Source organism: Oreochromis aureus, linkage group 6 (assembly GCF_013358895.1).
Source record: "Oreochromis aureus strain Israel breed Guangdong linkage group 6, ZZ_aureus, whole genome shotgun sequence".
NCBI classification, from domain to species: Eukaryota; Metazoa; Chordata; class Actinopteri; order Cichliformes; family Cichlidae; genus Oreochromis; species Oreochromis aureus.
In genome coordinates, this window is record NC_052947.1 from 34,511,486 (window position 1) to 34,532,438 (window position 20,953).

A 20,953-nucleotide genomic window follows, 5' to 3' on the forward strand; every position below is an offset into this window, starting at 1 on the left:
AGTTCCTGAAAGATGCTCTTTATTTAAACATATATGTACAGGTAGTTTCAGCTTATTTTCTGCATATTTGTTCAATACTTTGACATTAGGACCTTCATAAATCCACTACAACTACAGAATGCTAGGTTATCAGAACGAAGGTAAAGTGACAAAGAGCAACACTTTGCTTGACATGAGTCACACTAAAGTCCTAAATACACTCAAACACACACCATCTATTGGAGGCATTTACAGCAGAGTTGCATTCATTTCCTGGAGTTTATCATTTTAAAAATGCAAGACTTAAGTTCAAAGGATGCATGTGGTTTCTCTGCAATATCCAGAATGACGATGAATGATGTCACACTACCACAGTGAACACTTCCTGGTAGCTGATGATGCAGATCTTAATATGGCCACTGATGTGCTGATTTTGGGAGGAGGGTAAGTGTGATGATGGAAGATCAAGTGTTGGCATATACAGGCATTAAAGTCATCATGAAAGGGGTTCCTGAAAACTATAAAGGTGAGTCATTAGGCTGAATGCTAGTTGGCACTCTCTATAAATTGTGTTGGAAAAAGTTTAGATACATTTTTGTTCCAGTTTTATTCTACTACCATCTATAACATTTGATTTAGAGGACTCCCCAGAAGTCTATTATTATATCCTGTTTATATCCATCATATTTCCATTTGAATGTTGTTCTGATATACAAGAGTTTTTCTTTTGATGATTCTCAGTGATCTCACTCCAGATTGGATAGAGAAAACTGTCCTTGTGAAGACTTCTAGAAATATAATTGGACATCCCCTATAGGACTCACATTGCTAACTAGCACTGAGCCTAATATGAGCTCATTTTAAATCTGGTTTCCACTGATGCCGTGCTGCGTAGAGCCTTTGAGAACCAGCTGACATTTCCACAGGTTAGAAAATGAACCAGATGTTATGTAGCAAAGGTTGGAGTAATTTCAGTGGGGAGGGGGGGATACTGTAGACAGAATCTGCAGGTGAATCTCTATATTTCTTGTATCTCCACCTTGATGTTAGTGGTTTCAACTTCAGGCTTGGCAACAGTATTGTATCAGATTTTTGGCACTGACATCAGTCTCTTTCATACAGAATCAGTTCAACACGGGCACTGGCAGCACGTCAGTGGAAAAGAGGCAACTTAGTTTGTTCAGCATTGAGTCTTTGTTTAATTTGTAAATGCCTTAAGAATTAAACTGCTGTTTGAGAATATTGCTCAGCACTTGTAGAAAAATCATCCACTGGCTCCCTCTCCTCATTAGCATATATAAATCAGTTTGCATAAGTCCCTTAACAGGAAGCCATATTGTTTTTCAGAGCCACCTGTGTTTGTCCCACCTGGGGAAAATGATAAAATGTAGCAACTGACAGATTCACTGGTTGGATTTTAAGGACTAAATGAAGAATGAATACCCGTCGTCAGACATCAACTTTTCTCTTTTCCTGTCAGAGAACCCCAGCATTCAGTTCACTTTATGGACATTGTGCTTGTAGCTCTGCAGATGAGATCCATCCTCATTGAACCTGTCATGATGGAATTAACCAATCTGAAAACTGACTGAATAAATAAATCAACACTTTTAACATAGTTTTTATTTACAGTTCTCTTCACAGCTTCCTTTCCCTTTATTTCATGGTCTTGGTTAAAAGCTCCTTACTATAAAAGTTTCCCTTAAATACCGACCGGGGATCAGCTCCCAACCTCTTGCAAACTAAGCTACAAATCTGATACCTGAACAGTTTCGTGGTTGACTGTGACTCTCTGAGTAACAGGAAGTGATGTACGTCATGGCGTGTGATGTAAGTGTGGTGTCTGACACAGGGTTGGGGCCATAAGCAGGCTTGGGTCAGTTACATTACAGCACACTGGGTGGCTCCGCAGCAGTCCTTAATGATGGCCGCTCCTGACTTGGTGATGGATGGCTTGTTGGGAGGCGGCTCGGGGATTTGTCTCTTGGGCTTTGGAGGAACTTGTTGTAAAGGGAAATGGGAAAAAAGACATCATCACATACAGTGCTCGTCTCTTTAAGATGGTGTGCATGAGTTATTTTTAACCTCTCACTCACTCTGTGTGACTTTGAGCTTCTGTTCCAGAGGCATCAGCTTCAGCCTGAGGAACTCCGCCATCTCTTTGTCCTCCTCTTTCTCCCTGAGGTACAAAACATCCACATCTTAGTCTGAATGAAATTCAGAAAATGTCTGCTTTTATCTGACTGAAGCAGCACTATTGGACTGACTGACTGGACGGCATGGCTGCGCCACAGGTTTTGGTATTTTCAAAACTATTCATTTTCATTTTCAAAGCTAAACATCTGGGGAGTTGTTTTAAGAGACTACCAACTTTAAAAATTCCTTCGTCTGTTCATTTCAAGCTCCATATTTTTCTTCTTAATCTCTATTAAAGTGAGCACACACGCTTTACAGTTCAAGATAATCCTCATCTTATAGTGGGCCTTGGTGAAGCCTACTGTCTGAAACAACCAGGGTTTTTTTTATTACTTTGAACAATTACAGACTTATCTTTCATAAAAAACAGGCTTTATCTCTGTTACCTTTCCCCTTCCTTTGTTCAGACTTTGATCTAACTGGCTGCCACGTGGAACTGTGTGTCTGAGATGATCATATCAGAGTTATCCACTCTCACTGCCTACATACACCAGTGGAACATATTTACTTGTTTTGAAGCTTTGGAGTCAGTTCAGCATACATCTGCTCCTTCCTGTCTTTATCCGCGTACGTATGAACACTTTCTGTCTCTTTCTTTTCTATTTGTCCCGTCTGCCTCTTTTTCCTACTCTGTCAAAATCGCTTCTTTCACTCTTTTGACGTCACTGTACTTGTCATGTTATCTTTCTGCTCACACTCTTCAGGTCAATCACTCTCTGCTCCTTCTGTCAATCTTCCTTTTCAGCCCTAACAATGTTTAACCCTTCACCTCTCAATCATCACCTCATCCTCCTAGATGCCAAGAAAATTTCAGCCAAAGTTTCCATGACTTTCCTACATCAACTCCACCAGTATCTGGACTCGCACTAGTCCAAAAGAAACGTAAAGTCAGTCATGCATCATTCCTAAAATATTTAAATATTTATTTACAGTTCAGACCCGATCAGCTGACAGCTAAGCTAAGAATATTTCGAGCGCCTCTTCCAGAACAGAGCTATGCTGCCAAACATGAATTACTGCTCAGTGAAATAATAATCCTTGGACTACACTGGTCCTGAATTAACTATAATTAGTTTAGTAATAAAATGTAAGCTTTACTGAGCACATTTTATATATCCAATAATTCTGTTTTCAAAGCAGTCATGAGCTCTTGTAACCTGCGAACTGCAATAAAATATGAAGATGAAGAAGGCAACAAATAATCCATTTTTTCTGTTAATTTCACTTTGAGGCAGAGGTCAGCTTTAAATATATTTAAAGACAAAAAGAGGCGAAAAAGAAAACAGATTCTTGGCTGGAATACAGAAGCCAGAGAGGCATAATAAAAATGTTTTTCTGTCCTCTGGTCTACATTCAGAGACGTTTTGGTCATCAGGATCTATAAATATGCTTTCATCCTTATTGAAGTACAAATTAAGATTATTATTAGGTTCTGTATCTGCTCTGTCTTTCAGACTCTTAATCATGTAGCTCACTAAATTATATTAGGGAGGAGCTTGTTGGCTACCATTTAGCTTTGTGCTGGACTTCAAACACTCAACAAAATGACAACTGCTGAACTAAATGAGAATTTTTGTTTCAATATGCTTCCTCTGAACAAATTTATCAAAAATATAGAATCATACACTCGCCAGCCACTTTATTATTGACACCTTACTAGTACCATGATGGAACCTCTTTTGCCTTAACAACTGTTTTAAATTCTTGTGGCACAACAAACAGCTTGTCAACAAGGTGCTCAGAGACTTTGGTCCATATTGACATGATGGCATCATACATTTATGATGCTATCACATCCCAGGGGTGTTTTTTTGGACTGAGATCGGGTGACTGCAGAGACAATTTGAGTAAAGTTCAGGAACTCACGGTCAGCAACAATACTCGGGTGGCCTGGCATTTTAAACCATGCTTGATTAGTACTAATGGCCCCAAAGTATCATAAAAATATCCCTCACATCATTACATAACCAGCAGCAGCCCCTCAGATTCCTGCTCTTAGGTGACAGTAGTGGCACCTGGTGTGGTCTTCTGCTGCTGCAGCTCACCTGCTCCAAGGTTCAATATGTTGTATGTTCAGACATGTTCTTCTGCATAGTGTTGTAACAAGTTATTATTTGAATTACTTTCGCCTTCCTATGAGTCTAAAGCAGTCTGGCTATTGACCTCGGGCTTCAGCAAAGCATTTTGGATATCTTCTCAATAAACTCTAGAGATGCCTGAGGGGGGAAAACTCCCAGTAGACCAGCAGTTTCTGTAAAATTAAAGATTTATCTTTGCAGCTCAGTTACCTGAAATTAAAGAGAACACGCGATTGGACGTAATCTAGTGCTACATGTGGCATTGATTTTGACAGAAGATAATCACTTTTAAGACTCTTTGGTTGTGACTCAGTACTGTCACAAAAATGATTATAATGACACCAAAATAACCCAGAACAATCTGAAGGCACAGTTTCAAAATTAATCTTTTGAGTCCCACAGACATTTGTTCACGCTGTGATTTAAACCCATTATCTTGCCTATCTGAAAGTTATCTCTGTGTCACACTCTGTGGGTTATCTGGGGGAGCAGACAATGCAGAGCCACAGTCATCAGTCAGCCTCCCTCCCACACACACAGCTATTACTGCTGTGATGATGAAGTGACCCCCGTTCGCCGTCTTCAGTCAAGTTCACATTCGCGCTGCACATTTACTCTAATGAGTCTCCTTCCTGCTGTTTCTCAACTCTTCTGTGAGGATCAAATGAATAAATAAACAGCCAGCGGTATCTGAGTAAACAGACAGTCAGCTCACAGAGACGTCATCCCAGATATGAGCTGTGCTCAGTGCTTAGGAGGACTGTACCTTAATCTCTCCACCTCGGCATCGTCGACCAGAAAATCCCTCTTCTGCACCAGTTTATGGATCTTCAGGATCAGTTCCTCTTCTCGCTGCCTGTGCTTCTTGGTTTTTTCTTTCTCTGGGGGGAAAACAAGGATGAAAATAAGACAGGCAGCAGCAACTCATCTGGTCTACAGAGCGACCCTACAGGAATGTCAGCTTCTCTTTAACACTGAGTCACGTCACAAAACAGATCCTTAATTCTGACTCATGCATAATTTATAACAAATAAGGGAGGGACTCACTCAATTATGCAAATACTCGTGAGCCTTCTTTTTGGTTTTGCTGGCTGAAGGATTAAGCATCTGCAAGCATCGGTATTGTCCTGCCTCAAAGAGCTAACCTTCACACTCCAAAGCACAGAATATACACTAACAGACCAAATTAGATGTATGTAAAAACAGAAAAGGACACATTGACACATGGCTGCAGAGGTAGGCTGTCTGGCAATGCTGATATCTAGGCTATTTGAGAAAAAACAGATGAAAAATGACTGTTAAAACCAGCTTTTTCTAACATGGAGCAGTGCAGCTACAGAGCGAAGCTCCCAGGGGGCAGGAGAGCCTAAAGGATGCACGGGTTAGACACATAATCCAAAGTCAGAGGAGCAGGCGCAGGAGAGGTAGCTGGGTCTGTCACATGACTCCTTTTGTCCTGGAGTGGAGTAATGGGATACCAGAACCCCCTTAACAGCACAAGGGAATGTCAGTGAGATTTTGCAGGACAGTGCAGACTGGGTGGCAAGTGGACAAAATAAAAGGAACACTATGTTATAATGCGACCCTATTAATAATTTATGTGATAAAAAAGTAACATATATTCTCTAATATGAATTAAAGCTAGAAAAAAATAAAACATACCTCAACTCAAGACACTTCCGTTTTTCTCGCGCAGCCTTTTATGTTGATTAATGTTGGCAAAACTTAGTTATATACTACTCTTTATCTGATTTACATTTGTGCTGTACTTGCAGTACTTCAATTACTTCTTCCAAAGGGGGCTATTTGACTGATTTGTCTTGTTTCTTAGCTGCATTTCCAAAGAAGTAATTCTGTCAGAGGTGAGTCCGAGCCCATATTAAAAGGGATTATTTTTTGAAGTTTATTTGGATCTCAAAATTGAAGATTCCTCATAAATTTTCCACAAATACACAAGGAATTTAAATGAGAAAATTCTTTAAAAAAAACTCATCAAAATAGTGGAGACCCAGATTCCCTTCAGGGATTTAGTTCATTCAAGCTGTGGGGAAAATTTAGCCTTCACACAGGTTAAATTAGAACTACTCATGCTGGACTGTGTTATTGTGTTGTCAGGGTGTTTCTATTATTTCGTAAATGCTGCTGGGTTGTCAAAGTGGTAAAATAAAATCCAGGCAGCGTTTGACTGGTCAGTGCTGTGTCCTGATCCTCATGTGTACATCCTTGAACACGACACCAGCCCCTCCTGCACACACACACTGACACACACTGACACATGATGTACATGCGCTCGGAGGAGGCGTGTTTTCCTGCTGTTGCCAGGTTCTCTCTATGCATAGCCTCATGTACGCATTTGTGTTGCTATGTGCGATGCAGCTGACGTCAGTCAGCCACTTCAGCACATTCTCGCTGCATTTCTGATACAGGCAACGCTGGAAGTGACTGTAGGCTAACATTTGATTCCATTTTTGCACAATGAAAACATGCAGGCAGTAAATGAGTGTTTACTGAAATTCATTCTAGACTCTTTGCCTGGAAAAACTCCCTCAGCTTGTGTTTCCTTCACAGTGATGATGGATGGATATTTGTGTGTTTGTGAGTGTGTGTATGCTTATCTCTCCCTCATAACTTCACTGTGTCCCTGGGACTTACAATCAATCCTGCGTCGTTTATTGTAACGACACGTCCTATAAATCAGTATGATGCTCGCAGAGGCGATAGGCCTCCTGTGAGTTGCAAACAGAAGCCCTTTCTATCAAAAGATCTATTTTTGGTCAAGTCTAAACAGGGAGTGTGGACAGTTCTGCATGCAGAGGAACAACTGTGAGTTCTTTATCGCCTGATTTTGATGCAGAATTTCCATGATTGACTGTTAATTGTACCTGGTACTGCGACAATCTGCCTTAGCTCCTGCTTTAAACTCATGATGTCTTTGCAGAGCTGAATGTCATCCATCCTGAAACGATAAAAGGGAGAAATAAAAGTAAAGCGCTGGCTTCCATCAGATTACAGACAAACTGATATTATTAGCTGCTTCCACTTCCATTTTGGACATATTTATCTGATTGACATGACGTCAGGCAGACCTATTCTGTATAACGAGGAATCCTGAAAAAAAAAAATCTGATGTAGAGGAGCTGGATAATTAGTTTGAAGGATTTTCTAATCTAACAAGCGGGGCTTTTTTATATTAAGTCTTTATGAGGTGAAGAATTTAGCTTTCTGCAACTAATTTTCTGACTTTATCTCTAAGGCTGCCAATTTCCGAACCTGCCATTTTATCAGTTCTGCTACACAAAAACGATTGCCACAATTTCCTCGAGTACAACACAGTATATTCACATCACTTCTCCTGATATAAAAAGCCATTCAAAACACATTCAGTTAACAAACATTTTAAAAAGCGAGACCACCAAAGCACTCTGAATGGTTTTTATTATTCAGAATAAATTACCCTTCCACATTCAATTCATTTCTGTCACTGAACTTATTAATTCATTAGCAAACAGTTTCAGTGTTAATCTCTAAATAATCACTATTAGCTGGATGTTGTTGAATAAACTCCGCTCTTGTTCTTGTCATTAAGATTTCATAGCCTCAAGCTCACACATCAGGAGTGAGTGTGTTAAGTGTGTCGAGACGGAAAACACACAACAACAAAAAAAATCAATCCTGCATCCTCTCTGTGCTTCCTGCAGCCCTCATGCCTCACCCTTGGGGCCTCGGCATTTTCCCTTTTTATTCCCTAAATCCCTGTCTACGTGTGAGTGTGTGTGTGTGTGTGTGTGTGGAGCAGTGACAGCTACCACAGATTTAATTCTCCTTGTGATAGATCAGGACGATGACTCATCCACAGCCTCCTGCCTCCTTCCTCCTCCTCCCTGCATGTATCCCAGTTGCTGTGTTTTACACCTCCCTCCTTCTCCTTTCTCCCCTCCTAGATCCCTCGCTCTGTATATCTCCCTCCTCTGCCTTGTGTTTTACTCTCTCATCGGTATTTGTAGATTCCAGCAACCTTTGACACGCCATCTGCTACTTGGTGTGTCTGTGCCTGCACGTGAGGACGGACAGCAGAGAGTTAGCAACAAGCAGCATGGTGGCCTAATTAAGCCCTGCAAGTGAGCTTTTTATTACAGTGCAACAGTGTGGGATTTTTTTAAATCTTTATCAGCTTCATCTGATACTTCGACCATCAATGGGCAGATACTAAACATGCAATTACCCCCCAAAATACACAGTTCATTGGTGAGAAATTTGGATATAGTTTTGCACAAAAATAAACAAAGCCTTGTATTTCCATTTTTAGTTTTAAAAAGATACACTGAGCGGTTATATAATGCTGTTAAAACTTCTTTTTCAGCATTGATCTATAATCCTTTAAGCTAAGAGGCCAGTGAGTCCATCAGTGATGACTCATTCAGCTGCTACATGCATGTCCAGCCCTCTGAATAATCAATGGACAAATCGACAGCTTCCCTTAATATTGAGCAGCCAGCTTAATGTATGTGTGAAGGAAGTAACACGAATGCCTTTGTGTTGTATTAAGTGTATCAACTGTATCTCGGTTTAAAAAAAAGTTACCTCAAAAAAAAGTGAACCTCTGGTCTCAGAAAAAACACAGACACTCACATGAAGCGCAGCTCTGACTCTCTGCGCACCAGGACTTCCCGCAGGCGTTGGATACGAGCCATCTCCACCTCGATCTCCTCTGGAGACATCGTGCTCTCTGCCATCGACACATCTGAGTGACCTGAGAGGAAGAGGGAGAGAAGATAAAAAGAGGAAAAACAATGCAATAAATGAAGACAGACCTACAAGACATTCTTGAACCATATTTTTATTCACTCTGGACACTCCTTCACAGTTCAACCATGCCTGCTTGGTTTAAATTACAGAGAACACATACTACACACGGCCTGCTTCCAGTGGCTGCATCTAATTAAAGCTCTAAAATGTAAATTCCTCTCTCTTTTGATTTGATGTCACATGTGCATTGGAAAGTTCACTTCTTTCGTTTCATCCTTGAAAACTTTCTCACACCGTCAGCTTCTTGGCATACTCACTTCTCACCTCATCTCGGTGTGACATGTCATATCACTGCACCCAAGAGCATGATATTTGGAGAGAAAGAGGTGTGGGTAATTGAGTTAGGTGATCTGAAGTTTAAAATCAAAGCAGTGCTTCAGCCATAAATTACAGATTTTCTTTCCGAAAGCTCCCAATCGCCGACAAGAAAGGAATTAACCAGGAATATATTACAAGTATTTTCCAAAGAGACAGAAAAAGTACTTTCAGCACGGACCGATGACCAGCTGTGGCTTCTCGTTGATTTCTTCCCAAGCTGGAACTGACCTCACACTCCATCTCTGCCAGTAACATGCAGAAACATTGCAGCTACTATACAGACAAACCACTTATTGCACTCGTCAATGCACCGACCACAAAAATGCCGCAACACCTGATGAAGCGGCTCAGCATACGAACAACAGCATAAATCCAGCCAATATGGAAAAAGCTATCTATGTTCCGTGTGTGTGAAAGTGTTTAGCACAGTGTTGTGCTGCTTTCCACCTCAGAAGAGAAAGCCTGGGTCACCAAGGCTTTGACAAAGGGACCAATGAAGAACTTTACAAAGTTGCATTATGGGAAGTGTTGTACCTGGCTGAAGGGGAGCTCAGTGTAAAGTAAATAAAGATTTATTTTTTTTTATTGATAATTATGCAAAGCTACTCTAGTAGAATGGATGAATAAACATATTAAGCTGGAAATTACATAAAGTATTGTTATGATAAAAATACTATTGCGTAAAAGTGTCTCAAAAGACCCAGTTATATAGTGTACTTTACTCGATCTTCTCATATAAATACTCACTTCTCCATATGGAAATTACAAGTATTCTAAGTGTCTGTCATTCCTTCTTCCCACTCAGGCTGTGAAGTGATGCCAGGACAACAGGACATAAAGTCCAGTCTACAGATGCCACGTCATAATACACCTGATTAAACAGTTATTTGCATCTATAACACATTCTGACGCATGATTTATTCAAAGTATGTACCGTAATATTAGAGGGTCGGGATCAGCCCTCCGTCCTCCTGCAGCAACACAAACTGCAGTCTGCGTTTGTGATACTTTTCATGGATGCTTGCTGAGGATGGAGCTGACTCACCACAGCAGACAGAAGTCTGCACAGGAGGGCGCACTTTGTTTGTGCCTTGCTGATGTTGAATCACCATCTGACACGTCTGCTGACAAAAGACGCAGTTGCGAAAGTTTGTATCAGTGAGATAAGAACTAAAGTTTTACACGCGTTTCCTCCGTCTCCTCTTTTTTTTTACTGTTTCTTGCTTTTTCCTCGCACGTTCCTCTGTCTCGCTTACAGCCACGTGTTCATCATCAATAACACCAAGCTGCATTAGGTCCTGACCAGACCATTAAAAGTGGCAAAGTGCCAGCTCAATAATGTCTTAACAGCTCTCTCTGAACCCAACAAGCCGCTAACACCTACTGAGCGCTAAAAACACTATAAGTAATTAAATGCTAATATAATTAAAAGTGGTGCTTTCCTCAGAGACAGGTAAGGTTAACAACAAAATCACAGGGCAGTTTTGCTCCTCACATTGCCAGCCAATGTAAACCACACCTGAACTACCCCAGTTTCATTAAAACAAACTGGCTCATTGGTGTACTTCAGGATTACGACTTAATGAGGCCAAAACAACCCTGAGAGTCAGGATCGTGCGTACCGCAGCAGCCATATGGGGTTTAACAGGGAAATGTCAGTGCCTGTATGACATCCAATGCAGACACCCCCTGACACATGCTGCAGTCACACTGTACACACTGCTGCTGGACCACACCCCCCTCCAGTGGGAAAAAAAAAAAAAAAAAAAAAACAGATGGTGGGCACAAAATAGAAAGTGCAAGGCAAACACGTGTACTATTTGCCTACTAGATGGACACAAACCTGCAGGGAGCTGCCTTTGTTGTACCTCTGTGTTGTTTTCTGCCTGTATGTTTGTCTTTGTAGCAGAAAGAGAACGAGAGAGCGAGAGAGCGAGAGAGCAATGGCTGGATCTGTTTCTAAAAATATCCTCTGCATTTTCTTCTCAGACTTAATCTGGAAGTTTCTTCACACACTACTCCCCTGTGATGATGATGACTGGAATCAGGAGGGACACTTCTGAAGTCTCTTATATTTCTCAGCTACGTCACTAAAACACTTTTTATCACACGAGAATGGGACAAAATAACAGAAACATCTAAGACGTAAACAAACTCTGTTTTTGCTGCTTTATGCCCATCCCGAAGCTTTGCGTTTGAATGATTTCATTTGATCATGACTGTGCATTAATATTGCCACAGGCACAAATCCAAATCAGCATTAAAACTAAACAACCATTTAATTTATCATCTAACATGCGTGGTATTGACTAAAGATGAAATCCATTAGGCATGTGACACAAAAATAGATTAATCAATCATCTAACAACCATGAATGCCAAGCAAATATTTTATTGATTCTGGCTTTCCATGGGGAGGATTTTCCTCTTTTTTTCATATCACTTTCATTTGAATAGATTTTCATCAGTTGGTGAAGAAAAAAAGCTATCTGAAGAGGAGACAGAGCTCTGAGCTACTTCAGACACTACTTAATAAATGAGAGAGTGTGCATTTTATATGCAGCCTTGAATAGAACAAATAAGATTTAATGTCTTGTTTGGTGTTTTTTGCAGCTTATGCTTATCACACGTGAAGCTTTAATTTGTTGTTGTTATATTTTATTATTGGTACTTGTGAGTCTCACCAACACAGCTACGCAAAATGAATCCCATAAATAATCACTGAAAGTGGGGAATAGACTTAATAACAATTTTTTAAAAAGCTGCCTCTTGAGCCCTTTCCCGTAGATATACGTACACTGATTAGAGCAGAGGAGCAGGGTGATCACTCAGAGCTCGTGCTCCTGCTGCATGCTTATCAGCTCACAATCAAATAACCACAAGTTTGCAAATGCGCTGCGTCCGAGACCTTTAGTGGTTGAAATTCATTAACAAAGGGCGAAATATGCTACCCACGGTTTGCACATAAGGGAAGTAATACGCTTTTTAGTACCAAGGCAGCGCTATTGATCCCATCCCAAACCTTTTGTGAGTCACGCTTTAACCATTTAAACTCTAAGTGCTGACTGGGCATCCTGACAGCGAAACACACACTGAAGAAAAGCCGAGACCACAGCTGCCCGTTCCCCGCCACACACCTCCCCTTTGTGTCTTTATTCTCTTTTATTTTATTGTTTTTCGTTGACGACGCTCACCTTTGTCCGTTGTCCACGCCGTTTCCGACACAGCTCCGTAGCTCCTGAGCGCGCGCTCGGTGTCCGATATAGATTTCTTCAGTTCCATGTCGGTGGAGTGCACGCGCGCCGAAACCGAGAAACGATGTCGTCCTTCTGCGTCTGGTCTCTGAGTGTGTGCGACCCTTCAGATAAGTAAAATTTCACCCGGTGACAAGGTTCCAGCGACCCGAGACGTTGAGCATCTTTATTCGAGGTTTCAAGTCCTTCGACGTGTGGATGGAGAGGATGTAGAGAGCATGCGCAGTGCGGCCAGGAATGTAAAGGCTGGGAGACACCCACTAGCACCGAGAACGCATTGAGAGAAGAGGGAAAAATAAATGAAAAAATAAAACACACAACCTAATCTAAATATTTACCTATGTTTTATTTATTGATTGAAATTTATATATATATATATATATATGTATATATATACATACACACAATTAAATATACATATGTATTTATATTTCTTCTTCCACTTAACCGTCTTTCGCAAATGCAGGCTTTCCACTGAATAGAAGGGCGCGCGCATACACACTAATAATATATATATATATATATATATATATATATATATATATATATATATATATATATATATATATATATATATATATATATATATATATATATATATATATATATATATATATATATTATAAAAATATTTCAATAAAATGACAGCGTTGTTCATATGCAACGCTGTCATTTTATTGAAATATTTTTTATTACTCTACTTTTTCAGCTATTTTGTTACTCGTTAAGATGAATTTATGGATTAACTGTTGCAATAAATCCGTTTTCCAAATTCAGGGATAAGTAAAGGATACGTTATCTGAAAACAATAGGCCCACTAATTTTCATACTTTTTAGTAAACATTAATGTTTTTGATGATTGTATTGCAAGTTAATAATTTAATATTATACTGTCTCTGGTGAGAGCACTTCAACAATTTGTCTCCTTAGGCTTTTCTTTGACTCACATGCAGATAAAACTGACTAAGGTTAAGAAGCAGGTGTTTTCACACAGTTGGTCAGGTTGCTTTACGGAAAATCAGACAAACATCTATTTGAACAATCTGTTACAAATTTAGAAACCACTTTAATGGAAAAAAAAGGAAGCTTCATTTTTTTAAGTTGACTAACTTGCAACTTGCGTACAAAGGCTACAGAGTTCAACTATGAGTGGGAAGTGCTTTATATACAAGCTGTGATTGACATATTCTCAAAGTACCTGTAGTCCATCTAAATGGCAAGTAATCCATAGGAGGGATTATCCTCTTGAACTCAAGCCAAAACAAACAAAAGGCACCTTTTGTGAAGAAAACTGTGAGGCTATTGACCATTGTTCTGTTGTAGGTACAAGAACAAGCTCATTAATGTCCATTTCATTTGTGTAGCTACAATAGTGTTCTCACTGTGCTCAGTAAAAAGAAAAAAAATCCAACAATAAATTAATGACATTTTTTCAATTTATTCAAGAATAAATATTATTAATATATATTCAGCGGTTAGTGCATGTAACGCAGATGTAATTAGATGAGTTTTCACAGTCAACTGCAGCCATTTGTTCTTTGTGACAACAAAACCAGTAAAAACAGAAGATTTTGACTGTGGAAAAATAGCATACAGATAGAAAAAAAAGGAATATTCATTTCTTGGACATTTCAGCTCCAGGGTATCAGCACACATATAGTCAGGAAATAGGACGTTATTATTAAGAAACATACACTCTTTACTGCTTAAATAAGGATGCAATTTAAAGAATCTCTGATAAAAGATAAAGTAGTGATTAAACGTTTTTCTTTAGATCCAGCAATGCTTTATATATTAATATGTTATTAACAGCACTAATTTAGTCTTGTGAGACTGAAGCAATATTATAGCCACACACCCTGCACACAGTCAGATTGAATACGTAATCACAAACTATATTTTAGGCTCAAACGTACCAAAAAAGCTCTACTGAATTCCAGTAGTACAAAAAGTTAATTATCTGTGTGAAACAGAAAAGAGAAGTATGCCCTTAAAGCCTATATATAACACAACAAACTGCTGTACTCTAGCTGCACTCTATTTAGAAAAGCCAGAGGCGTCTGATTTAACATTTTTTATGCAGGCAAGTTCTACAAAGTATCTATGAAGAAATATTTATAGAGATGGTTAAGCCCATGCGATGGTATAATATTAACAAAGGTTACAAAAACAGGCAGGCAACATTTCTTCCTTTCAAGTAAATGGATGTTTGAGACAAGCTTTCCCAGTTATTATTAGACCAACACAGCATAACCTTTAACTTTCTCATGTGTTACTTCCTAACTTCACAGGCAATAGTGAAGTGAAAATGGCTGAAAATGTGCAAATCAAAACTGTTTTTTCAGATCTGTTTTAGTGTTGATTACATTTTTCTTGTGCTTGAATGGATTCATATTGTGCTTGAATATGGATTCATATTGTGCACTCAGTTCATTAAAAATGACCTACCTATAAATTGATAATACAAACATATAAAACAATATCACATATTGTTGGTAGTAGAGGTGTCATGACAGATGTTATTAATAATAACAGTGATATTTAAAACTGAAATTATGATAATTTTGTAGTTGTTATTACTTTCATGTTTGTAAATCTATTCTTACAGACTTTCTTGTTGCTTTAGTTTGATTTCTGTTGATGTTTTTTATGGATTTTGTAATAATATCAGTGAATTATTTTGACCATGAATATAATGCGAGGTAAAAATCGTACATTGTGACAATCCTAACTGGTACCTGGGTATGTCTGTATTCGGTACATCATGGACTAAAATGGAAACTGGAAACACTTGGGATATTTCTTAGCGATCAGGCACTCTTTCAGCCAAAGATGAAAGGTTAAGCTGAGATTTAAACGTTTAAAATGCGACTTAAATCATCATTAATTAAAATTCTAAGCTAATAAATTAGCTGCCAGTGTCCACATGGTGGAAATCGTTTGTACACTATTCAGTTTTTCACTTTGATGCAAATCAAGCAAATCAAGTTAAAATTTTTTAAAAAAAAGGACCTCACTTGTGGAACAAACACAAGTTGGCATTAATAAAAACGACCAAAAGAGCCGATGGTCATAGTCACTGTGGTATGGAAGGATAGATCCGAATGTTTTCCCACAGAGCTGCTATACTGCATAAATAATAAAAATATTCTGCATATACATTCAAGATGCTGGAGTTTTTTCAGCACTTTCACTCTTATCTCACCGAGTCTTCGACCTGTGACCTTGGCAGTGTTAGTGTAACATCAGCTGAGTTAGACCGCAGGCCACTAGTCCAGCTGACGTTTTGTCGCCTTAAATAAAAGCGACTGATTCTGCTACTGTGTGGGTTTACATGGTCTTGTTCCTTTGCTGGGGGAAGCCACCTTGTCCTCTGAGTCTACTTTCTCTTTAGTGTATTCGGCATCATCGTCTTTATGAGGGAACATCCACGCCAGCGCAGCACCAGCTGTGCCGTCACCGGTCTGACGTGAGAAGCACAAGAAAGTGGCCCAGATGAAGGCACAGCAGCCAGTGAAGGTGGTCCGCACATACAGAGGCACCAAGGCAAAGTTCAGAAACTGAGAAAAATTGAGATAACAGCATATCGTCATCACTATTATGTCATAAATGTCTACTGATTGCTATTTAACACAGTGGTATGGATAGCAACTGGAGGGTAAAAGGTGTGGACAATGACCCAATACAGTAAGTGAGAAACACAGAAAAACACTTCCCCAGATGCGTATTTAGCCTTTATTTTTATTTTTTAGCCTTTATTGGATTGAGACAGTGTAGATAGACAGTAAAGCAGGGAGAGAGAGAGGGGACATGCAGCTAAGGGCTAAGGGTTGGATTCAAACCCGGTCCTACTGCTCTCTGGTCATACGGCATATCGTCTCTTGCTCACCCACTGAGCCCACCGCATTTTGATTTTTTATTCTAAAGGTGAGATTGATTTTTGTGACACTACAGGATCTTTTATTTCTGTTTTTACTTCATAGTTTCATAGTAATAAGCTATCATTTTACAATCCTGTGTTCTGATTCATGTTTCTGCTGCTAATGCAGTACAATGAACTGTAACTTTATTGTGGTATTTGACTTAGGTTTCTTCTCTGGTTTTCATTGAGTTTTTTGGATGCCCATTTAGCTGGGTTTCTGTTTAAGTTTCAGTTTCTAATTTGAGTTTATTACTTGTGCTGTGTCTTCAGTGATTCCTCTCTCAGTTCTCTCCCCTGCCTCATCCTTTAATGCTAATGCATTTGTCCTCCAAGTTCCCTCGTCTCTGTCTTCGTGTTTAGTGTGAGCCTTCATTTCTCCACATTTACCATTTTGTCTTTTGGTTATTTCTTAAGCTTGGTTTTTCTTCATGTGTTACTTCCTACCTTGGCATTGTCCTTATTTTTTGTTATGTCTAAGCCTGAACCTTCATGTGGCCCTTGCTCTGCTGATCTCACTGTATGGACTTTGATTTCTGATGGTATCTGTTTTGGTCTTTGCTTGATGAAAATAGTTCAAATGTAGCAAAGCAGATCATTGAATCAGAGTCAGAATACTGTTTCCCGGAGAAAAATATGTGTCACAGTTGCTCCAAAACAGTAACAACAGTTACTAACTAAATTAACATAAATAATGCAATACGTTACAAAGTTACAAAATACAACAAAAATAGCTGTAATACATACAAATAGCTCTAATTATAAATAACTAGTACATTACACAAAATTAAATGCATTTGGTTGACATTGAGCAGTCCCTCTTATTATACTGTACTTACTCAGAATATGTAACATCTTAAATAAATGACGCTCATGTCACTTTGTTTAGCCACTAAAAAATTAGTTGTTTTTATATATACCCTTCATCCCTGAACTTTATTGCACAATTACTCTACATAGCTTCACCCAATTATATTAATGGACATAAGGTGATGATGATGATGGTGATATTTACCTGCATGAATGGCCAGAACATTAGCCCTGTCTGAGAAGAGAGATACAAACAAAGCACAAAATAAGAACTAGAAAACTTAGCACGTAATAAACTGTTTGCACCAATAAAACTGTGGATGTTTGGGAATTGAGCACACAACACACTGGACTCTTCTATTTTGGCACAGGTGCTGTTAACGGTCACGACTTTAGAAAATAACAGCCTGTGTCTGTGACTCACCTTATAAGTATTCAGGAATTTTTCTCTCCAGTCTTCCAAGATGTCCTCTTTGCCCTCCAAGAAACTGACACCTGGAGGCATATGAATTTTGACTGATTTATAGGCAGTGCAGGAAGACATACGCAGTTTGTACTGTATAAACAAATTTAATAATCATGTCATGTTTTTGATAAACATATAGCCACATTTGAAACAATAATTAGTACAATAACCCAGTGTACACTGTTTTCCACAATCATTATGGAGTTTATGAAGCTTATGTGTAAGTTCAATGAGGATCTGTAATCACTTATCTGCCTGCCTCCCTGTTTTCTACACGACTACCGCTCCCTGTACCGTCAATCTCAATACTGACGTCATTACTCTAGTCCAATCATTTTCTCACCCGCCTTCTTTGTGCCAATCAGCCTCTGCTTTGCATGTTTTAAATCTCTGTTCTCACAGAACCCACCTCTTCCCCATCTCGTTTAAACCCCTCAGCCAGAACTCTATTAAAGCCTCTGTATTCATTTTCACCACCAGCAGCGTTTAGACTCCAGGGCGTCCTGTCCTAAATCATATCACCGCTAAGATTTCATTCTGGCATGATGGGTCATCTGAGTCTAATCACCAAATACATTCATTTCTGTATCTCAATTTTTAAGGATTCAACTGTTTCCACATTTGAAGTGAGTCAGATAGGTCCATGTTAGGTCGTTTAAGTGTTTCATTTATGGGTTATTATTCCCTCCCAAAAAAGGGAAAATATTCATTTTACCACACTATCTTTTTTTTTTTTTTTTTTTTTTTTTTTTTACCACACTATCTTGATTCTAGTTAGTTTTTAATTTAACTTTCAGTAGTTTATGTCCAAAACCAATTATTCTACTTTCAAAATTTAAGTTTATAGTTTTTCTATAAAATCTGTAGTAGTTTTGAGCAATAGAAGCAATATTTGAGAAGAAGTTACTAAAGAAAGGTTTTGTGACAGTCTGCAATAACAAGTTCTGATAAATTTATACCAGCAATATTGCTGTATATTGTTATGATTGTATCTGAATGGATTGGAGCCTGACTGACACTTCTGGACCTCATGAAAGCACAAGCTAACTTAATGTGAAAATACCGCCTGAGTCCACAACAACTTTTGCTCAGCAGTAATGAATACTGTAAAACAACTGAGCTGCTCTGCTCTGCTGAATAAAACCATTTCTATGGAACCCCCCCAAAAATCTTTTTTCCCCTGCATTATGTCTCGACATCAGCACATACTGGGGAACATAAACACTCAAATCAGGGTTCTTCTGGCTTGTAATGAGCCATTCTTGGGGAGTGACTACATACAAGGACTCAAATGATCTGCATGTAGTTAAAGAAACAAGCCTAATCAGTATCACGCTATTTTTAGTCATTTGTTGAACAAAAATGTATTGTTGCAAAGAAAATTACAAACCGCTTAAAATCTTTTTTATATATATTCTGGAGGATTTCTTTCTAGCTCTGGATGAAGACAACAAATCTAATTAAATCTAGCAAAAAGTATGCCATTCTGATTTCATTTTTCATATTTGTATTATTTTCAGTATTTGTTTTCCGTTTAATCTGACTTGGCTCTCCTTTTCTGCTTGCTTTCTAAGTCTTTGTTCATCCGATTATTTGAATTAAATGCTATTTAAGTCTTTGACTCGACTCTCAAAGCTGTAATCATAAGCTTTGACAGCAGATATGTCAAATGTTTAGATAAGCATGTGTTCTTTGATTTTTCCTCTGTGGATTTATTATTAAAAACTTGCTAGGATTCAGATCCCTTTGTAATCCGTGTTCCGATAGGGAGGAATTTTATCACTTCTCATCTAAAGTAAACCACTGTAATGAAGCGATATCTGCTTGCAATATCAGTCGTAGTCTGTCCAGTTAGTGGTAATAATCCACTCCTTCATGTCTTTCACTTGACCTCTGCTCGTCTGTGTCACAAGACAAGGAACAAGCGGTGATATTACGCCACATGAAAGGAGCACAGAGAGGACTTGGGTCTGGTTACAAATAGACAGAGAGGCGATCAGCTGTGAGATTAACCATTAACCGCCGTCAGAAAGCCTCCAGCCAGTGCCTCCCACAGCCCACCGACCTGTGTAGAAGACGCTGGTGGCCAGGGGCGCCGCCGTCGTCTGGTCCAGGAACAGCTTCCTCATCACCATCCCGATGGAGTTCCCGGGAAATCTCCTCTCCAGGAAACGCATCCAGAAGAAATTGAAGTTGCCATGGAAACTAAACGCGACCACGGCGACGTTCCGTGTTTGTCTCCACTCGATGGTCTCTCTCCCGGTGAACCACTGGTGGACGAAGTCCCCCCCGGCGAACAGGCAGCCGTACAGTGTCACGTTGGTAACCCACGGAAAGCGACGGGCATGTCTTAAAAACAGCTTTAGCATAATTTTAGCTGCCGTTACCCCGTGAAGTGAAAATAAAAACCTATTTCAAGTCCTTTTAACCACAAAGCTAGCTAAACGCGTATACTCTCAACAGTCACACACGCGTCTTCACTCTCTCCACATCACAGTATTCACCTACCACAGAGACTTTACGTTTCTCGTGTAATTTACGCTATAAAATCACAAAATCGTAGCTAGGACACTTGCTTGGCAAACACCATCCAGCTGTAACACCGGCACTGGACTGACAGCCGGCGCCAGGGTCGCTTCCTTCTGCGTAAATTTACTACGCCCCCTTTTTTACGTGAAAAATAAAAGCAGCGTTGAAGGGGCGGGGCTGGAACTTCCAGAGGAATTTGTCCGCTTCACCGCGAGGATCTTACCTCAAGTGACGCTTTTATGAACAACCAGACGGTGGAGTGTGAAAGCTTGTTTGTCAAATAATGTCTTCTTTACATCACGGCAAGTCTAATAGATCCAGCCTCTCAAGGGCAACAGATCAAAGACTCGACTTCAAACCTAAATCTTCTCTGTAGAAAATCACTGTCAGTACTGACAGGGTCCGTTCAGGGGACAATTTACAGGGGATAATAACACAGGCTATAATAACACGGGCTACCAAGGACGATTCTTCAGATGTAGTCACAGTGGCGAAATAAGAATATTTGATTAGAAAAAACAAAACAAAAAACAGTGTAGAAAGTTAGCGTACAAGAGCGTGCAGCATCATGCCCAAAATACGTTGCATTGCATGAAAAG

The 20,953-nt window shown here is 39.4% G+C and overlaps 2 protein-coding genes across 3 annotated transcripts; both read right to left on the minus strand.

The window, feature by feature from the left end:
- Positions 1–13: 13 nt before the first annotated feature.
- Positions 14–12,817, minus strand: bmerb1 (bMERB domain containing 1). The gene is made up of 6 exons (XM_031752846.2): positions 12,571–12,817; positions 8,883–9,003; positions 7,136–7,209; positions 5,020–5,134; positions 2,076–2,158; positions 14–1,979 (listed from the first exon to the last, which is right to left on the minus strand). Exons 1-6 carry the CDS (start codon positions 12,656–12,658, stop codon positions 1,861–1,863), a joined length of 600 nt encoding a protein of 199 aa, XP_031608706.1. The 5' UTR covers positions 12,659–12,817; the 3' UTR covers positions 14–1,860.
- A 1,225-nt stretch (positions 12,818–14,042) lies between these two features.
- Positions 14,043–20,442, minus strand: LOC116331351 (mpv17-like protein). 2 transcript variants are annotated; one of them, XM_039613010.1, is made up of 4 exons: positions 19,891–20,442; positions 17,784–17,854; positions 17,565–17,594; positions 14,043–16,094 (listed from the first exon to the last, which is right to left on the minus strand). In XM_039613010.1, the coding sequence occupies exons 1-4, from the start codon at positions 20,192–20,194 to the stop codon at positions 15,948–15,950; spliced, it is 552 nt and encodes a 183-aa protein (XP_039468944.1). In that variant the 5' UTR covers positions 20,195–20,442; the 3' UTR covers positions 14,043–15,947. The 2 variants fall into 2 exon arrangements, with proteins under 2 accessions (XP_039468944.1, XP_031609873.1); XM_031754013.2 differs by having other exon boundaries at positions 14,043–16,190; positions 19,891–20,238.
- Positions 20,443–20,953: the final 511 nt, after the last annotated feature.